Source organism: Mangifera indica, chromosome 12 (genome assembly GCF_011075055.1).
Source record: "Mangifera indica cultivar Alphonso chromosome 12, CATAS_Mindica_2.1, whole genome shotgun sequence".
In the NCBI taxonomy this organism is placed as follows: domain Eukaryota; kingdom Viridiplantae; phylum Streptophyta; class Magnoliopsida; order Sapindales; family Anacardiaceae; genus Mangifera; species Mangifera indica.
The window spans coordinates 424,851-441,945 of record NC_058148.1 but is presented as its reverse complement, the minus strand read 5'-3'; the positions used below and the strand labels follow the sequence as shown (position 1 = coordinate 441,945).

Here is a 17,095-nt window from a genome sequence, read left to right as displayed (position 1 = left end):
AATAAAAAATATTAAAAATTTAATTACTTTAATAACAAATTTAGAAACTTTGGTCTCTTCGATAAAAAAAATCTTAAAGTTCAATAATTTCAATTAAAAAAAGTAAAGTTTAATTTTTTCAATAAAAAAATGTGATAGTTTGATACTTTTAGGTGTAGTTATTCATTTTTTGTATTTCTTAACATGTACATAGACAAAACACATATTGATTCAATTGTTGTTGAAATAGGAGATTGAAATGATACTTTCAATCAAAAGTGCATGACTATGGCCAACGATCCACCTCGGGGGACTTTGGGATTCCCTGAGGTAGATAAAAGTTCCCTTGAGTTGGATCGACGCCATGTGGGAGGGGGGAATTGCGAAATTTCAAATAGTGAGCACCCTGAGAGATTATAAGGGAAACCTTAGAGGAGGGATATTTTGAATAGTAACCTCGAGGGAGGGAGAAATTAATTTTTTCAAATTGTAGGACCTATTGTAGAGCATAAAATTGATTAGGGGGCAAATTAAAACTATCAGACCTATGGAAGGGCAAAAAACTGATAAAGATGACAAATTGATATTTTTTCACTCCTAAGGTTTGTCGACTTGTAGTTTTCGAATTTCATATCTATTTTCTTGTTTTAGGATTCTTCGATATGTAGTTTTCGAATTTCAGGTCTATTTTTTTATTTTTTTCATTCATAGGTTTTTTTTATATGTAGTTTTCGAATTTCATGTCTCTTTTTTTATTTTTGTGATTCTAGTTCGGTTTTTCTGTTTTTGTTAATTTAGAGTTTTCCGATGTGTATTTTTTGAATTTAATGTCCATTTTTTGATTTCTATCATTCCTATGTTTTTTGACATATAGTTTTTTATTTTTAAATCCGTTTTTTGGTATTTGTCATTCTTGGATTTTTATGTGTAGTTTTCAAATTTCAAATCGATTTTTTGGTTTTTGTCATTCTAAGATATTTTGACGTGTAGTGTTCGAATTTTAGGTTTGTTTTTTATGTTTATCATTTTATATTTCTAATATATAGTTTTCGAATTTTAAGTTAGTTTTTTATTTTTATAACTATTTGATTTTTTGACGTGCAATTTTTAAATTTTAGGTTTGTTCTTTGATATTTGTCATTTTAGAGTTTTTCGATATGTAGTTTTCAAATTTTAGGTTTGCTTTTTAATTTCTTTCATTTTAGGGCTTTCTGACATGTAGTTTTTGAATTTTAAATCGATTTTTTTGTTTTTGTCATTCTAAGGCTTTCTGACCTATAGTTTCCAAATTTCAAATCGATTTTTAGTTTTTATCATTTTAGGATTTTTTGACTTGTAGTTTTTAAATTTGATATTCGTTTTTTTATTTTTGTCTTTGATTTTATGTCTATTTTTTATGAAATTCTTATCAACTTTGTCATGATAATAATTTATTTTTTACAAAATATTTTCCATAAAAGAAAATGTGAGGATAGCTAATTAAGAATCCCAGATGAGGCATGACACTTTTGAGCAGAGATTACTTCTCGTGTACAACGACCCACAATATCTAAGATTAAATCTACATTGACACATACATAGTTATGATTGTTTGAGAGGACTTGTTTTGGGCATTTGCTCTGATTACCAAATACAAGATTTAACAGAGTATTGTTGCACTCATTCATGTTAAGATAGTTTTATCAGAGATTAAGGAGAAATGAGTATTGATTTAGGATTAATAGGGTTGGCGTGAAATTCAGCCCATTCGAGTTTGCACTTATGATCGAGTTACCTTCAATCAGATTATTGCACTTTCATCATATATTCTATGAGGATCTAGAGATAGGATTTGGGATACCTATTTTTGGGAATGTCAAAAGGTGCAGTATCATGATTTGGAGTGAGTTTTCCTCATGATGCCATGAAAGGATGACGATGTTGATGTCGTCAAAATGATTTTGTTGTATTGCCTTCATATGGTGTTACTAGGGAACAATAGATGAAAGAAAGTATATGTAGAGTATCTCCAATTGGTCAATCACTTGAACAGTCTCAATTCCTACCCATAGGGTGTTCTAGTGAGAAAAATGACATACGAGTCAATGTCCCAAATGAGTGATAAAATTTGCTCTAATTAGATGTTGGATATGCGTAAATATGATATTTATGTGTTCTCGCTTGCATTCCAAGTAAGTGTATATTTGTTAATTATATATATTGATTGTCAATAAAAAATTATTAATTGAATTTAAATATTAATGTTTTACATTGCAGTATTAGATCTGCAAGACGATCGATACCCTGTATAATTAGGTAGACTTAATTGTTATTGATTCGTCTCCATGGATGTTTAGGTGACATACAAGAGATATTCTTGGATAGAGTCATATGAGAATTATATTCATCGGTGATAAGGTATGTAATTGTTAATTTATTAGTTGATTGATTTATTGATTAAGGCAAATATGTTTAATTATGTATTTGACTAAGTAAGATGATGTTACTTTCCTATTTTAACCGTCAACAGTTGAAGAGGCTATATGATGGAATGCTGACATTGTGGCCTACATGGGTATATTGGATCCCTAATCATCCTTATCTTTTTTAGCAGCCTCTTCAACAGGAGATATAATTTCTCTAGTTATGCCACCTATGGATATTCAAGCCCCTACTCCTAAGACACCTATTGATATTTAGACCTTTGTTACCAAGCAGACTACATGCCTTGTCATTGAGACCCCAACCATTGAGACCACACATCTTCATGACATTCATGGCCCTATTACTAAACACCCCATGCACGAGTGCCTATCGATTTTGTCACCTGTTTTGTCCTCTTTAAATGTTGCATTGGCCTATTGGGGCAATATGATATTAGGTGAGATATCTTGTTTGTGGGACCAAATGTCTGTATTGTAAAAGTAGATGTCTTCTCAAAAGTCTAGGTTAGAGGATCATATAAGTTGTTTAAAGGATATTGTGACGTGTTCATGACTAGATATAGTCAAGCAAGTGACAAAGCCACATCTTATTTATTCGTTTCATAAACTGTATTTATCTATTTGTCTAACATGTATATTAACTTCATACAGAATATTCACGATGGTGTTGGGAGACCCTTAGCTCCTTCACCTGAGGTTTGTAATTAATTGTTGTTAGTATATTTTATATGAAATTTCATTAAACAATTTATTATTAATATTCGTATAAGGTACTGGCCATGAGAGAGTATCAATTGAGAGTTCTCCACGTACACTTATTTGATCATGGAGGTACCATAGATTATTTTTATTCAGTTAGTTGAATGCAGTTAAATATTACTCTATATATTTAGATTGTTCTTTCCTTCTTTTTAGGATGAATAATTATGGTTAATTGTTGACCTCCCCAGTGCAAGCAAATAGGTCATTGATATTAATTTACAGGGAGATGAGTTACTCGATGTTATATTATAGGAAGAGTAGGATGAGGTATATCCATTATAATTTGTACATTTTCAGATAAATTGATCACTGATAATATTAAATTACTTTTCCAATCCATCTTGAGGGTACAGATGGTTAACTTGATAATATGGTGTCGAGAAGATAACATTAACTGATTTCATCATGTTTGTTAAGTAAGATGAATGATTGAATTAACAAATTTATGTAATTTTTCAGTTAGTGTAGACCACTCATTGTACAATCATCTAGAAGGGTCCACTCATTTACACTTCGTATACAAATCTAATAAAACTAAAGGTGAAACAATATGTTTGGACCATTCCATCCTTTGTTACAGAGTGTAAAGAAGCTTTCCTCACGTGGTACACCAAAGCTAGAACATCCGATGACCATTTATTGCATAAGACCAAAATCCAAAGTCATTTTTTGGCATATAGTTGTCGATTTATTTGAGTGACTGGTTGACAATGTAAGTGGTCTATATTTATTGACTTTATTTAAATGTTTTATATATCCGTGAAAACTTAATAAAATTCATGTTTTATCTCCATTTCAACATGTACATTCCTTCTTGCACTATTATGTCGATACCAACATAAGCAACAAACAATTGTCCCATAGAGTTGGATGACGACCCATACCTTCTTCGTGGGGCATATTAGGATGACATATGAGAGTTAGAGTACCACATCGCCAAATGAGTACGAGTGGCTTAGCTATTCATGAAGATGGTGAAAACGGATTATATGTTCGGTTTGCTTTACAAACCATGAGGGGAGGTCGATATGGTATTATATATGCGTGTTTCTATTATAATTTACTTATATACAACATGTGTGTCTATTATAGGTTTTCATCTATATAAACTTCGATTGCACTTATTAGGTCATTGAAGTCTTGTATTTACATGATTGATCGATCATCGTATATAACTTCGAGACAACTTATACAAACAGACATGATGAGGTTATGCAGCAGATGCAACCTTACACCACATTCATCCTAACATTACTAGTTAGGACGAGTTTTTAGACCACCGCTAGGCTTAAACCACGAGAGGATCACTTGATATTACATTGAGCGAAGGGTGTTCCCTAGCAGGGTAAGGGTTCCAATGATTGTGATATTTTTATGTTATGTTTCATACAGTGTATAACACTTTCATAGGGCTTGGATTTCCCCCGTGAGTCATCCACCTTGATACGTAGACGTTTGGCCTCACTGTTGTATTTCCACTGCATCGAGTATATCGCAGATATACATTTGTATATATCATTGGTTATTCATATTATTTTTGAGTTGTTATGTATATATTTATTTGCAATGGTTTATTGGTTGAGAGTTTGATTTAAGGTTTTTTTTCATTTTTTCAGTTTTATTGCAACTTACCTAATAAAGTATGAATCTGAACTTAAATAATGGATAAAACATAATAATTGAGTTAATGAAATTAACACATGTTTGGAACATAAATAATGCTGATATAATGTTCAATGAATTACATAAATAATACTAATTTCAATAAGTAAATAAATCAAACGTTACTCAAACTAAATAGATTACATCTAATTTGAACTAGTACTTTCAAACATTAATCAAAATGAATCGATTACAACTCATTTTAACAAATACATAAGTTAAACATTAATCAAACTAAATAGAAGGTTGTGAAGATCTCTTTTGGATGAACCCAATGGCACAGAGCATAGAACTAGTATTGGGCTTTTGCAATTTGTTCAAACATGCCCTAGTATATTACAGTGACCATAAACCTTTGGTATAATGATCTCACCCTGTGAAGGATGTCGATTTCTATTTGAAGGGTGGCTTGGTTGACGATGATTAAGAATAAGTGGAAGGATAAATTTTTCTTTGGTGACAAGTAACCATTCTGATTGGTTCCCAGTAGATTGATAGGTTCTGCATACATTGCACGATAGTAATCGATGAAGAAGAAATTATAAACCCATGCATATACATTTGTGAGCCTCATATGTCTTACAATAGCAACGACATGCCTGTATGAAATACATGAAAATTGAAACTTCTTACATGTATAAGCCATTTTATGAAAGTCCACAATGTCTATATATCCACCACTACTTATAACTTGATACCGAATATTTGTAATTAGGTGAAGCTCCAAGTGTGCAGCCTTCAACATATGGCAACCAAGCTTCTTCTTTCTCTATAATGTAACATGATGGGGGCATTCATTGGTAATTTTAAAAAGCATTGGCACATCTGTTAATAAACTAGCATAAGAGTAAAAAGTCATGGTATATTAGATAATTAGTATTAATGCTATACATACTTGCATGGTTTCTCCTCATGTAAAACCATCACTGTAATATGCCCCAAATGAACTCGACTAACATCATGATAAGCAAACTTCGTGCTTGTCTGACAAGGTCATTAAATGACTCTACAATTTTAGTTGTCATTATATTATACTTGTGCCCTAGAAAATGTACCATACTTTATCAGTGAAACCTTACGTCACATAGGTAAACCTTTACTTAAAGATGCACCTTATCAATAGATTTCATCATAACCTCAAAATGTACCTTTATATATGCCTTCGTTGTTTTCCAGTATACATATGCTACCTATGAGTTTATAAATAATATGAGCACTTCATTATCAAAATTTATAAAATTTTCAAAGGTATAAAAATTTTAGAAATGTATAAACACATTACCTGTAAGTTGTATTTGTACATTGATTACATGTTACAAAGAAGGTGATTACACCGACATCCATGTTGTACATATAGAAAGACTTCAGTCATTGTAAAGTATATATCATGATGTCGATATAAGATTATTACCAACTCTAGTACTTCATTAATGTAATATTTAAGCTTTGTCAAAAACCTACACCACATTTGATGATCTTCCTTTTTACTGACGTCGAAAACAATTGGGTAGATCTGATTATTATCATCCAAGGCCATTGCAAGAAACAAATGTCTCATATATCGACCTTTAAGGAAAGCAATGTTAATACAAATAACTTGTCGAAGATATTGTTTAAATGCACAGATGGAATAACCTAATGTCATGAAAAATATTGAAAACGATGCTCATTGTCTGTTTTTATATGCGTCATAGTTCCCTGATTAACACGTTTTAAATTATAATAATAATTAGGTAAAAGCATAAATGACTATTCCGGTGAGCCCTTCAATGAATGTAATGCCTAATTTCTTGCCCATTAAGCTTGTGAATATAATATGTCAATTTTATACCTATTGACTATGTCAACAATGATCTCTTTAGGCTGATAAATACGATCAATCAACACAAAATTTGACTTTATTAATTGACCTAAAGCTTGAGCCTAGCTTGTTTGTGATGTAGCTTTATCTTATTTACTGAACATGTGTGTGTAGGATTCATGTTACGGATTCAGATACTTGACTGGGTTTTATTCTTCTTCCCAGTAAAAACCATTCGCATTTCTCATCATAGCATTTAATCTTCTATCTCACCATGTCTGACTTCAACACTTTGTACTAAAATCTTTTCTCTAAGGCAAATTGATTCATAACATATTTCAAGTGTTCTTTATCATAAAAATGTCAGCAAGTTTTACAACATTCCCCTCTCGTATTGATCTCGCACCATTTGATGATGTTAAAGGTTGTAGAGGAAAATCGGGTAGCCACTTAAATGGATCAGTAGGGACATTATCAAAAAATAATTTAGAATAATTCTTTCTATTCATAATATAATCTTCAAGCTAGAGACTATTTATATCACAGTTAACTGGTGACATATCACTAAAGTTTGCTCCTCAAGAGGAACATTAGTCTCTTTGTTCCTATTAAAGTCACCCCAATTTGGAACCCTCTCTTTGTCTCCAAGAATTCAGTAGCAATATAGAATGCATCATTTTGAAAATCAATCAAGTCTTCCCTATCAGATTCCTTTTTCACTTCACTATCATCATTGCCACCTATTTCTTCATCTTCTTGTCCTTGGATTGTGATACATGTAACAAAAATTGGAAAACATTCCTAGAAGTATTCCGACATGTCAATAAGGCCTTCCACATCTTCATCATTTTCAATTTTTACCGAGGAGTCAAGCTCGATACCTTTTAGTTTCATGTATAGTTGAATATAGTTTCAAATCGGACTGATACCATCATTTTCATTAAAAGTTGGATAAATCCCTCAAATATTATTCCAGTTGGAATTTTTACCAATTTTTTAAAACCTCTAATATACTTCATTGTATTCTGATTACGTTGGATCCATTCTTTTTGGAAATGAATAGCAACATAACCAACCATTTCAATTATTATCAATCCTACAATGAAAAATTTTAGTAAAAATATAAATATTTATCATAAAAAATCTTATATTTTTTTTAATAATTTCATTTAACCCCCTCATATATGGTCAACTATTAATATGCCACATCTGATTTCCTTACATTTCATTAAACACCCTCATCCATTATCTAATGCCAAAATATTTATTTCATATATTGGTTAATATCCAAATGCCCATTTTCTTAACGTATACAAATTTGATATTCTTATAGGCGTATTTTTTAGCACCTTAATATTTTGTCTAATTTTAAAATACCCTCTCTATTTATCTAACATTTTTTTAATACCCTCAGATGTTGTGTTGCATCCAAACGACCTTATATTTTATCAAAATGTCCATATATTTTCTTTTAAAAACTTAATACATTGTTTAATATTAAAATGCCCTCATATTTTTCTAATATTTTTTAACACCCTAATATATTATCAAATATCAAAATGCCCCCTTAACATAATATACGAACTTGATTTAACAAATAAAATTAAGTTTTGAGTAAAGATTCATGTAAATACCTTATTCTCACGAATCGATATTTTTCGATTTGAATTCAAAAATATGAATTTTCCTCCTTTCAAACAAACCCATAAATCAAATATTGAGTAAAAATAAAGGTAAGAGTGAGAATTTGAATGATGCGAGAAAGGTATGAGAAATATATGAGAGTGAGAGTTTATATGGAAGTGGTGAAGATAGTCTTGGTTTTTTTAAAAAATTTTTGGGGCATTTTTGTTTAGTTTAGGGTAAGATGGGGTATTTAATTTAATTTCCCAATATCTTTTGTACAAATTTTATATAAACAAACATATGTCATCGTATAGTTTTTTAAAATAATTTTGAAGTGACCGTACTAGATAGTTTTAAAGAATAGTTGAATGATAATTTAGATTCTTGTTGATCTCTTAAGGAAGTGAATGAAATGAACCTTGAAGATAAATTCTTTATAGTAACAAATAAGACTAATGGTGAACTCAAGCAACTCGGATCGATCTTCAACTTGAACGACCCGAGTTTGAGTAAGGTTTGCTCTAACTCAACTTAATTAAGTTGTCTGAAATTTACCTACAGATTCATCATTTTTCTAATTCATCATTTTTTTTTTCTACATATATGATGACTATTCTTTTTCTACTATGATGACTTTTTAGTAGTTGCTTTGATGAATCCATCGCTAATCAAGCGAGTCAAGCTCAATCTAAAACTGACCATTTCGGATTTGAGTCAAACTCAGTTTGGTCCTTATTTGGATTTGGTTTGAATCCACCATTGCATAAGACATGTAAGCACTATATATTAGTATTTCCCAAATAGCTTTTGTGATCCTTTTTTTGACTTGATTTTATAATTGTCTTTGTATTTACCCACATCAAGTACGTTAGCAAACACAACTAATTATTAATTACTTTCACTAAGTGCAATGAAGAATCCATCTCCTTCTAATTTAAATTTGTAATTAGTGGGCGGCATATCCTTAATGATGTAATGCTTTGTGCCAATTAATTAAGTTAATATCAATATTGGATAAGTGGGATTGGGGCTAAATTCAAACCGAGCTAGCTCGATCTTAAAAACCAGCTCGACTCAAATTCATTTAAGTTAAATTTGAGTTGAACTCAAATAAAAAAAAGTTAGTTTATTTATGAAATCAAGTCAAACTAAAGGTAAAGAAAGTTTTACTCAGTTTAGCTTACAAGCCATACAGATAGCTTAATTCATTGTATCATTTATTTCCTACGCATAGTCAACTTTTTCCTTTTTATTCTTTCCTTTTAAAAAGAAGGTTTAAACACAATATTATAGTTTTGGAAGTTATCATTTGTTTCCCATATGCATTGTCACCTTTTAATTATAATTAGAATTTTGATGAAAGAAATTGTTGACTTAATTTCTCGTCACTAAACGATATAAGTAATTCAAAATCTTGTGCAAATATGGTTATGGTAAGAGCAATTAGAATATGATAAGACTTTGATGTCTTTTATTGGGTGAAATGAATGATTAAGAAAGAATATGGACATACGATTTTTAACAAGATTCTGCTTCAATGGTTGGAATACCTATGTCCACAGTGTAACCTATTATGTGATGTTTATATCTCCTATGGATGATGTACAAGTATAATGAATATAGTGAAGATTGTATATATATGATATAGATTCATGACCTCTAGCATCACTTTCTTTCTTTCTTTTTATTTTAAGTAAAATATATATTAACAAAAAAACAACACATCCTCCAACAAGAGGACACAGGAGCAACCTATGCTTATCCTTCTCACTGGGAATGATAGTGCAAGAACAAACTAAGATCTACGTAGGCTTGCATCCTAAGAAAGAGATACAAGCATCAAACACCATCTCCTCTTGAAGACCTATCAAAATTCCAACAATGATTGTGTTCAAGAGGAGATTTATACAACTCTTTACATTACCCAACTTTATAACTAAGAGTGTAGGCTTGTCAACAATGTCTATGCTAGACAAAATTTTAGCAATATGTCATTATGTTTTCTCTCCCTTTCATGTTCCTTTATATTTATATGACTAACGAGAAAAAGTACATTCAAATTACGACAATTAATGTATTTCTATTTCAAATACAATTCAAATGACTTATTCATATTTTAGTTGAATAAAAGTTAATATTAAAAATATTGGAAATCCCCTGATGGGAAAGTTAGAAATGACTTCCTTTTACTATCATGGAAAAAATATAAGAAAATTTTTGTAAAAAATTATATTAAATGAGGTCTTCTCTCTATCTCAAACTAGAGAATCTACCCACGTCCCTCATTGCTTGAGAAACTTCTTTAGTTGTCTTGTTGCTTGTCATAGTTGCTTCTGGTCAATTAAGTCGAGTTGGAAGATAGATAACCTCAGCTAAAAAAATTTATGTTTGATCTTATAATCTTAAATTTTATATTCAAATATCATAATTTATATATTTAAAAAGTAGCAATGTCCCCCTAAAATTAGGGTTTCTTCCTCCTTACTTTGATCACCATCTCCAACGAACGACGACTAGTCTTTCTTTCTCCTAGTAATGCCTCTTCCTCCTATGATGTCTCTCGGTTCAAAGCCCTCTCCTTTTGGATGAAATCCAAACACCCTTCGCATCTGGATTTTTTGATCTAAACATTGTCCAAAGGCTTCAGATTGAGAGACATCACTAGGAGAAAGAAAGACTAACTGTCATTCATTGAAGATGGTGGCTGGAGTAGGGACAAAGAAAATCCTAAGTTTGGGGAGGGGGGCGAGGAGGGAATGCTACTTTTCAAAATTTGAAAACTTTACATAGGAGTGAAATTGTTAATTTTTAAAACTTAAAGGGAAAAATATAATTAATTTCATGTTTTTTAAAATTTTTTGTTACATGACGATTTTACCTTTAACTTTAACTGAGGTTTTTAACGAAATTTTGTTTATGGGTGGGTATTTGGGTTTTCAAAAGGTTGAGAAAATTACTTTAGGTTTTCACTATACCTTGGGTGGGAATAAGTCTTTTGGCCATTTATAATTGCTCCCTAAATTTAAAGTCAAGAGATGAGATTTTAAATGTGTCATCAACTCAACCAACATCAAAATCGAGCTTGACTCAAAAGTTAAACTTAAGTGACTCAAACTTAAGGTTTACTCAACTTTAATCAAATCAAGCCAAACCATGAGCTCCTACAAGCAACTCAACTCATTGGCAGACAGCCCTAAAATTATTATGAGTGTTTGATGCAAGGATTTTAGCCTTTTAGAGTTCAAAAAATAGTAAATTTGTGGATTTTCATAAATGAATAAGACAATAAGAAAATGCAAAGAATCTTATAATGTATCTTATATATTATTATGAGATGATAATGCCAAGAAAAACGATAACTCAATAGAACATGCACGCATGCATGTGAACTTAAATTTTTGAGGAAAAAAATCGATATTTTATATATTTTTATGTAGTGTTATTTGAATTTATAATTTGTACCAAACTGATAATTAATGATGGTATCTCTTTATGTGATTTGATATTATTTTATTTTTAATAACTCGTTATTATTTGACCAAAGTTAATATTTATTTAAAGTGTATATAGTTATATTATAGACCAAACAATATATAAAAATATAATAATACTTAATTATATGAAAATAAATCATCATTAGTTTCGATTTAATACTCATTATAAGTGTGTATTACATTACTCTTTGTGCATATAAACCTCTTAAATAGGAAAACGATATCTAAAAATTTCTTACTTCAAAAAGTAGAAAGAGTACATAATTTATTTGTAAGCAAATTCCATATTAACAAAATATATGAGAGATATTAAATATATATGAACATTTCATATGACTTGAGGTTGATAACAGAATATTGGTTAAGTAATTTTTGAGTATTTAAACTATTAAAACGTTTTTTGAGTTATAAAATGTAAAAATAAAATTACAATAAATTGTATGTCCCAAATAGACAATATTTCAATGGTGGATAAAACTATAACAAATTATATGTTTAAAATAGATAATATCTTAATAAGAGATTAAAATATTATATTATAATAATGTTGTAATATTTATTTGGGCCAAGTGTTACCCATGTGGTTTATTGTGCACGTGAGGCTTAAAACTATAATAGTATATTTGTTTAAAATGAATAATATCTTAATAATACACAAAATCGTAACAAACTGTGTTTAAAATAGACAACTACTAGAACAAAATAACGGTGTATTGTTTATTTGGAGCAAGTGTTATCCACGTGGTATGTTGTGCATGTGGGGCTCCCAAAACTTTGTCATCATAGAGTTTGAAGTTATTGATTAGAAATGCAGTAAGAGGGGTGCCATCGCCATGCCATCACCTCTTTGGCTTATAAATTCACCTCAAGTTTCCCCATCGAGTAAGACAACAATTCGTTCCAACTTCATCATCTTACCTTTTCACTCTATGCTATAGCAATCTATACACAGAAAAAATCAAATCTCAGAGAGAAAGAGAAAGAGAAAGAAAGAAAGAAAGAGATGGAAATGGAAGCAAGGATTCCTGTTGAAGACAACACTGTTGATTGGAGAGGCAGACCTTCCAACCCTATTAAACATGAAGGAATGAAAGCTGCCATTTTCGCTCTCGGTACATACCTAACATCCTTTTCACTATATATATATATTGTTATCTATCTTTTGATCTTACGCTTTTGAGAGTAATTTGGCTTCTTGGCTTCACTAGCTCTCATATATAGCTAAATATTGAGGGAGTTTTAGATGAAGAAGCAAGCTCAGTTAGCCTAGTTGTTGAATGGTTCCAACTCAATTTCTGGCATTAATTCTTGAGCGTTGACTCTTGTCAGACAATTTAATTGCCCTGGGTCGGCTCAGACTTAGAAGTTGGTTAGATTTGGTTGGACTCAAATTTGTTTATATCAAACTTAAATTGTACTTGAGTTGGTAGAACAAGCTCAATTTTGAAGCTAAATCGAACTTAAATTAAAAAGAATTTAGCTTGGTTTGGTTTGTGAGTTGAATGATAACTCAATTCAAGTTTGGCTTGTGACATAGTTCGAGTATATCAAATAATTGATTAAACAATATCGTTTTGTCAAATAAAATAACGTTGTTTTGCCAAATAAAATAATATCATATAGTTAATGAACTACAAATTTAAATTATGAACTTGAACTAAAATTTAAACTTTGAATTTAAGAATTGAACTAAATTTATGCTAATCTTAACTTTTGTCTCATAACACTCGAATCATCCAATTTTCCATTCAACCCATACTCAAGTCAAAAGATATTTGTATTTGACTCGGTTTGTATCCGCCGTATTTTTGTTTTTCTAAAATTATTGTGAATATTCATATATGTTATCTTAGTGGGTAAAACAGTAGAAACTTAGTGCTGAAAGTAAGAGAGTTAAATAATTTCATCCCACTTTGTTTTATATATAAAAGAATTAAGTAATGGTTTTGACTTGTGAATTGTGATTGCTCACTACTGTAATTGATAAATAATTGGCTGCAGGGCTTCAAGCATTTGAGATAATGGCCATTGCTGCAGTTGGGAACAATCTCATTACTTATGTGATAAATGAGATGCACTATTCTCTGTCACACTCTGCAAATATTGTCACAAATTTTATTGGCACTATCTTCCTCTTGGCCCTCCTTGGGGGCTACCTCTCAGATTCTTATCTTGGGACTTTCTGGGCCATCATCATCTTTGGCTTTGTCGAACTTTCTGTAAGTCTCTCTTTCGAATGAGATAACAATATTTGGAAGAATTAAATTCTTACTTTTTTTAATTAAATAGACAGAACTTTTAAATTTTTCTATTAAGAGTCAAACTTTGAATATTTTGTATTGAAAATATCAAACAAATATAATCAAAATTATTTATTTTATTTTGTGTTAAAAACAAAGTGATTAATTTAATAACTTCAATAAAAGATAGTGAAAATTTATATACTCCAATAGATAAAATTTAAAAGTTTGATTTTTTTAATAGAAAATTTTAAAAGTTTGATCATTCTAATAAAAAAAATTCAATCATTTTAACATAAAAATGTTGATGGTTCAATATTTGCAGAAATTGTTATCTCATTTGAAATAATAAAGTTAATATTTGTAAAATCTCAAATGCGAAAGTCTCGAATATTTTGAAATTAGAAAACAAAAAAAAAAGTTTTTATGTCAATTTTTTTCAGGGATTTATATTATTATCAGTTCAAGCTCATCTTCCTCAATTGAAGCCACCACCCTGCAATGTAATAACTGACGGAGAAAACTGTGAAGAAGCAAAGGGCTTCAAGAAGTTTATATTTTTTCTAGCACTGTATTTAGTGGCGTTGGGCAGTGGATGTGTGAAGCCAAACATGATTGCTCATGGAGGTGACCAATTCAATCAGAATAATCCAAGGCAATCAAAGCAGATCTCCACCTACTTCAATGCTGCATATTTTGCCTTCTCCATGGGTGAACTTATTGCCCTCACTGTTCTTGTTTATGTCCAAACTCATTCCGGCATGGACGTTGGCTTTGGAGTCTCGGCGGCCGCCATGGCAATTGGCCTCATCAGCTTGGTTTCCGGCACTCTTTATTATAGAAACAAGACCCCTCAAGGCAGCCTCCTCACCCCTATTGCCCAGGTAATTATCAACGGTTAAGTTATCCTTGATCGAGCAACAATTAAGGGTTCGGGTTAATACAAGTCTATTATCTCTCCTATAAGATTAATTTTTAAAAACAAACAAAATCATTCTAATTTGTGATCATCGTATAAGTTATAAAATACTATATTAAATTAGTTTAGAGATATAAAAATAATTGATTTTATATTTTTTAAATTTATTAATTTACTGATCATGTTTGTCTAGATTATGATATTTAATTATATTGAACTTATTTTTATTAATAATTTAAATTTATTTATAAATTGTTCTTAAACTTTTTAATTATCTAATTTTATTAAACTAAAATTATTATAATATTAGTTTACTAAATAAATTTTTAACATCTCTTTCTTGCAAGATGTTTTTTAAAAACAAAATATTATGATGAAAAAAAATAAAAGTAGACAATATCTCATTATTTGTTCTCTACATCTATTATATTCATCAACAACGAATAATTAATAATAATTTCTGAAAAACTTCTCAGGTTTTTGTATCGGCCATTTTAAAGAGAAAGCAAACTTGTCCCTCAGACCCTGAGATGCTTCATGGAAGCCCAAACAATCTCACCCTTGGCAATCCAAACAATGCTGTATTGCTCCATACTCCGAGGTTTAGGTAGTTAGTTTGATTTTTGAACTATCAGTTATTTTTATCGAAGGGAAATAATTTTTAAATTTTTTAATTAAAAAGAATAAACTTTTATATTATCTTATTAAAATGACTAAACTTTCATTATTTTCTATTAAAGATATCAAATTAATCACTTCGCTTTTATAGCACAATAAAAAAAAATCTTAAATATGTATGTTTGATATTTTTAATAAAAAAATATTGATAATTAGGTTATTTTTATAAGAAAATGTAAAAGTTTAATTCTTTTAATAAAAAAATTTGAGAGTTTACCTTTTTCAATTGAAAAATATTTGGTCTCTATAATTAAAAAAAAAAAAACATGATAGTTTTCTTGAAAATATTTGAATAATTTCTCTTAATTAATTACAATGAATTTATGTTGATCAGATTCTTGGACAAAGCCTGCATCAAAGTTGAAGAAGGAAGCAACAGAAATGAAAGTCCATGGAGATTGTGCAGTGTCACTCAAGTAGAACAAGCCAAAGTCATAATCTCAGTGGTGCCAATTTTTGCATGTACAATTATTTTCAATACAATTTTAGCTCAGCTTCAAACATTTTCAGTCCAACAAGGGAGCACCATGAACACAAAACTCACAACTTCCTTCAGCATCCCTCCAGCTTCCCTTCAATCCATCCCCTACATAATCCTCATCTTCCTAGTGCCCCTCTATGACACCTTCTTTGTCCCCTTTGCAAGAAAGTTTACAGGCCATGAATCAGGCATCTCCCCTCTGCAACGAATTGGCTTTGGACTCTTTTTCGCAACGTTTTCGATGGTTGCAGCTGCCCTCATGGAGAAAAGGAGACGTGATCTAGCTTTAAACTCAAACAAAATCATTTCCATCTTCTGGATCACCCCACAATTCTTGATCTTTGGCGTCTCAGAAATGTTCACGGCCGTTGGCCTTATTGAGTTCTTCTATAAACAACCCGTTCAAGGCATGCAGGCATTTTTAACTGCTTTAACCTACTGTTCTTATTCAATTGGGTTTTATTTAAGCTCAGTTTTGGTTTCTGTGGTAAACAAAATCACTTCGAAGGAAGGGTGGCTCAGTGACAATGATCTCAACAAAGACAGATTGGACCTTTTCTATTGGATGCTTGCGGTGCTCAGCATGCTGAATTTTGTAAATTATGTCTTCTGGGCAAGGTGGCATTCTCGGAATTCTACTCCACTGAGGAATAATCAACAGGAGCAATATGACCACATGATGAAACAAGGGGAGGATTTGAGCGAGAACAATAGCTATAATAATTCATCAAAGAATAACAGTGGGAATATTAATGGAGATAAAAGTATAGCTTAAAATTATCATGTGATGACATTGTTATGAATATTATATATATTAATTATATATATGATATCATATATAATTTCATGTATTTTTTTAGTATAATTAAGTTCAACAAGCTACATGAAAGATGCTGAATGCAGGATACACACACGCACACACATACATACAACATCCATTCAATTCGAGTTCAGCTTACAGCTCAATTCGAATTATATCAAACAATTATTAAAATAATATCATTTTGCCTATTACTAAATAAAATAATAT

At 30.5% G+C, this 17,095-nt stretch overlaps 1 protein-coding gene across 1 annotated transcript; it reads left to right on the top strand.

Moving 5' to 3' along the window:
- Positions 1-267: 267 nt before the first annotated feature.
- On the top strand, positions 268-16,840 carry LOC123193087 (protein NRT1/ PTR FAMILY 4.3-like). Its single transcript, XM_044605871.1, has 6 exons — positions 268-376; positions 12,635-12,859; positions 13,749-13,966; positions 14,431-14,871; positions 15,383-15,513; positions 15,919-16,840. The coding sequence occupies exons 1-6, from the start codon at positions 268-270 to the stop codon at positions 16,838-16,840; spliced, it is 2,046 nt and encodes a 681-aa protein (XP_044461806.1).
- Positions 16,841-17,095: the final 255 nt, after the last annotated feature.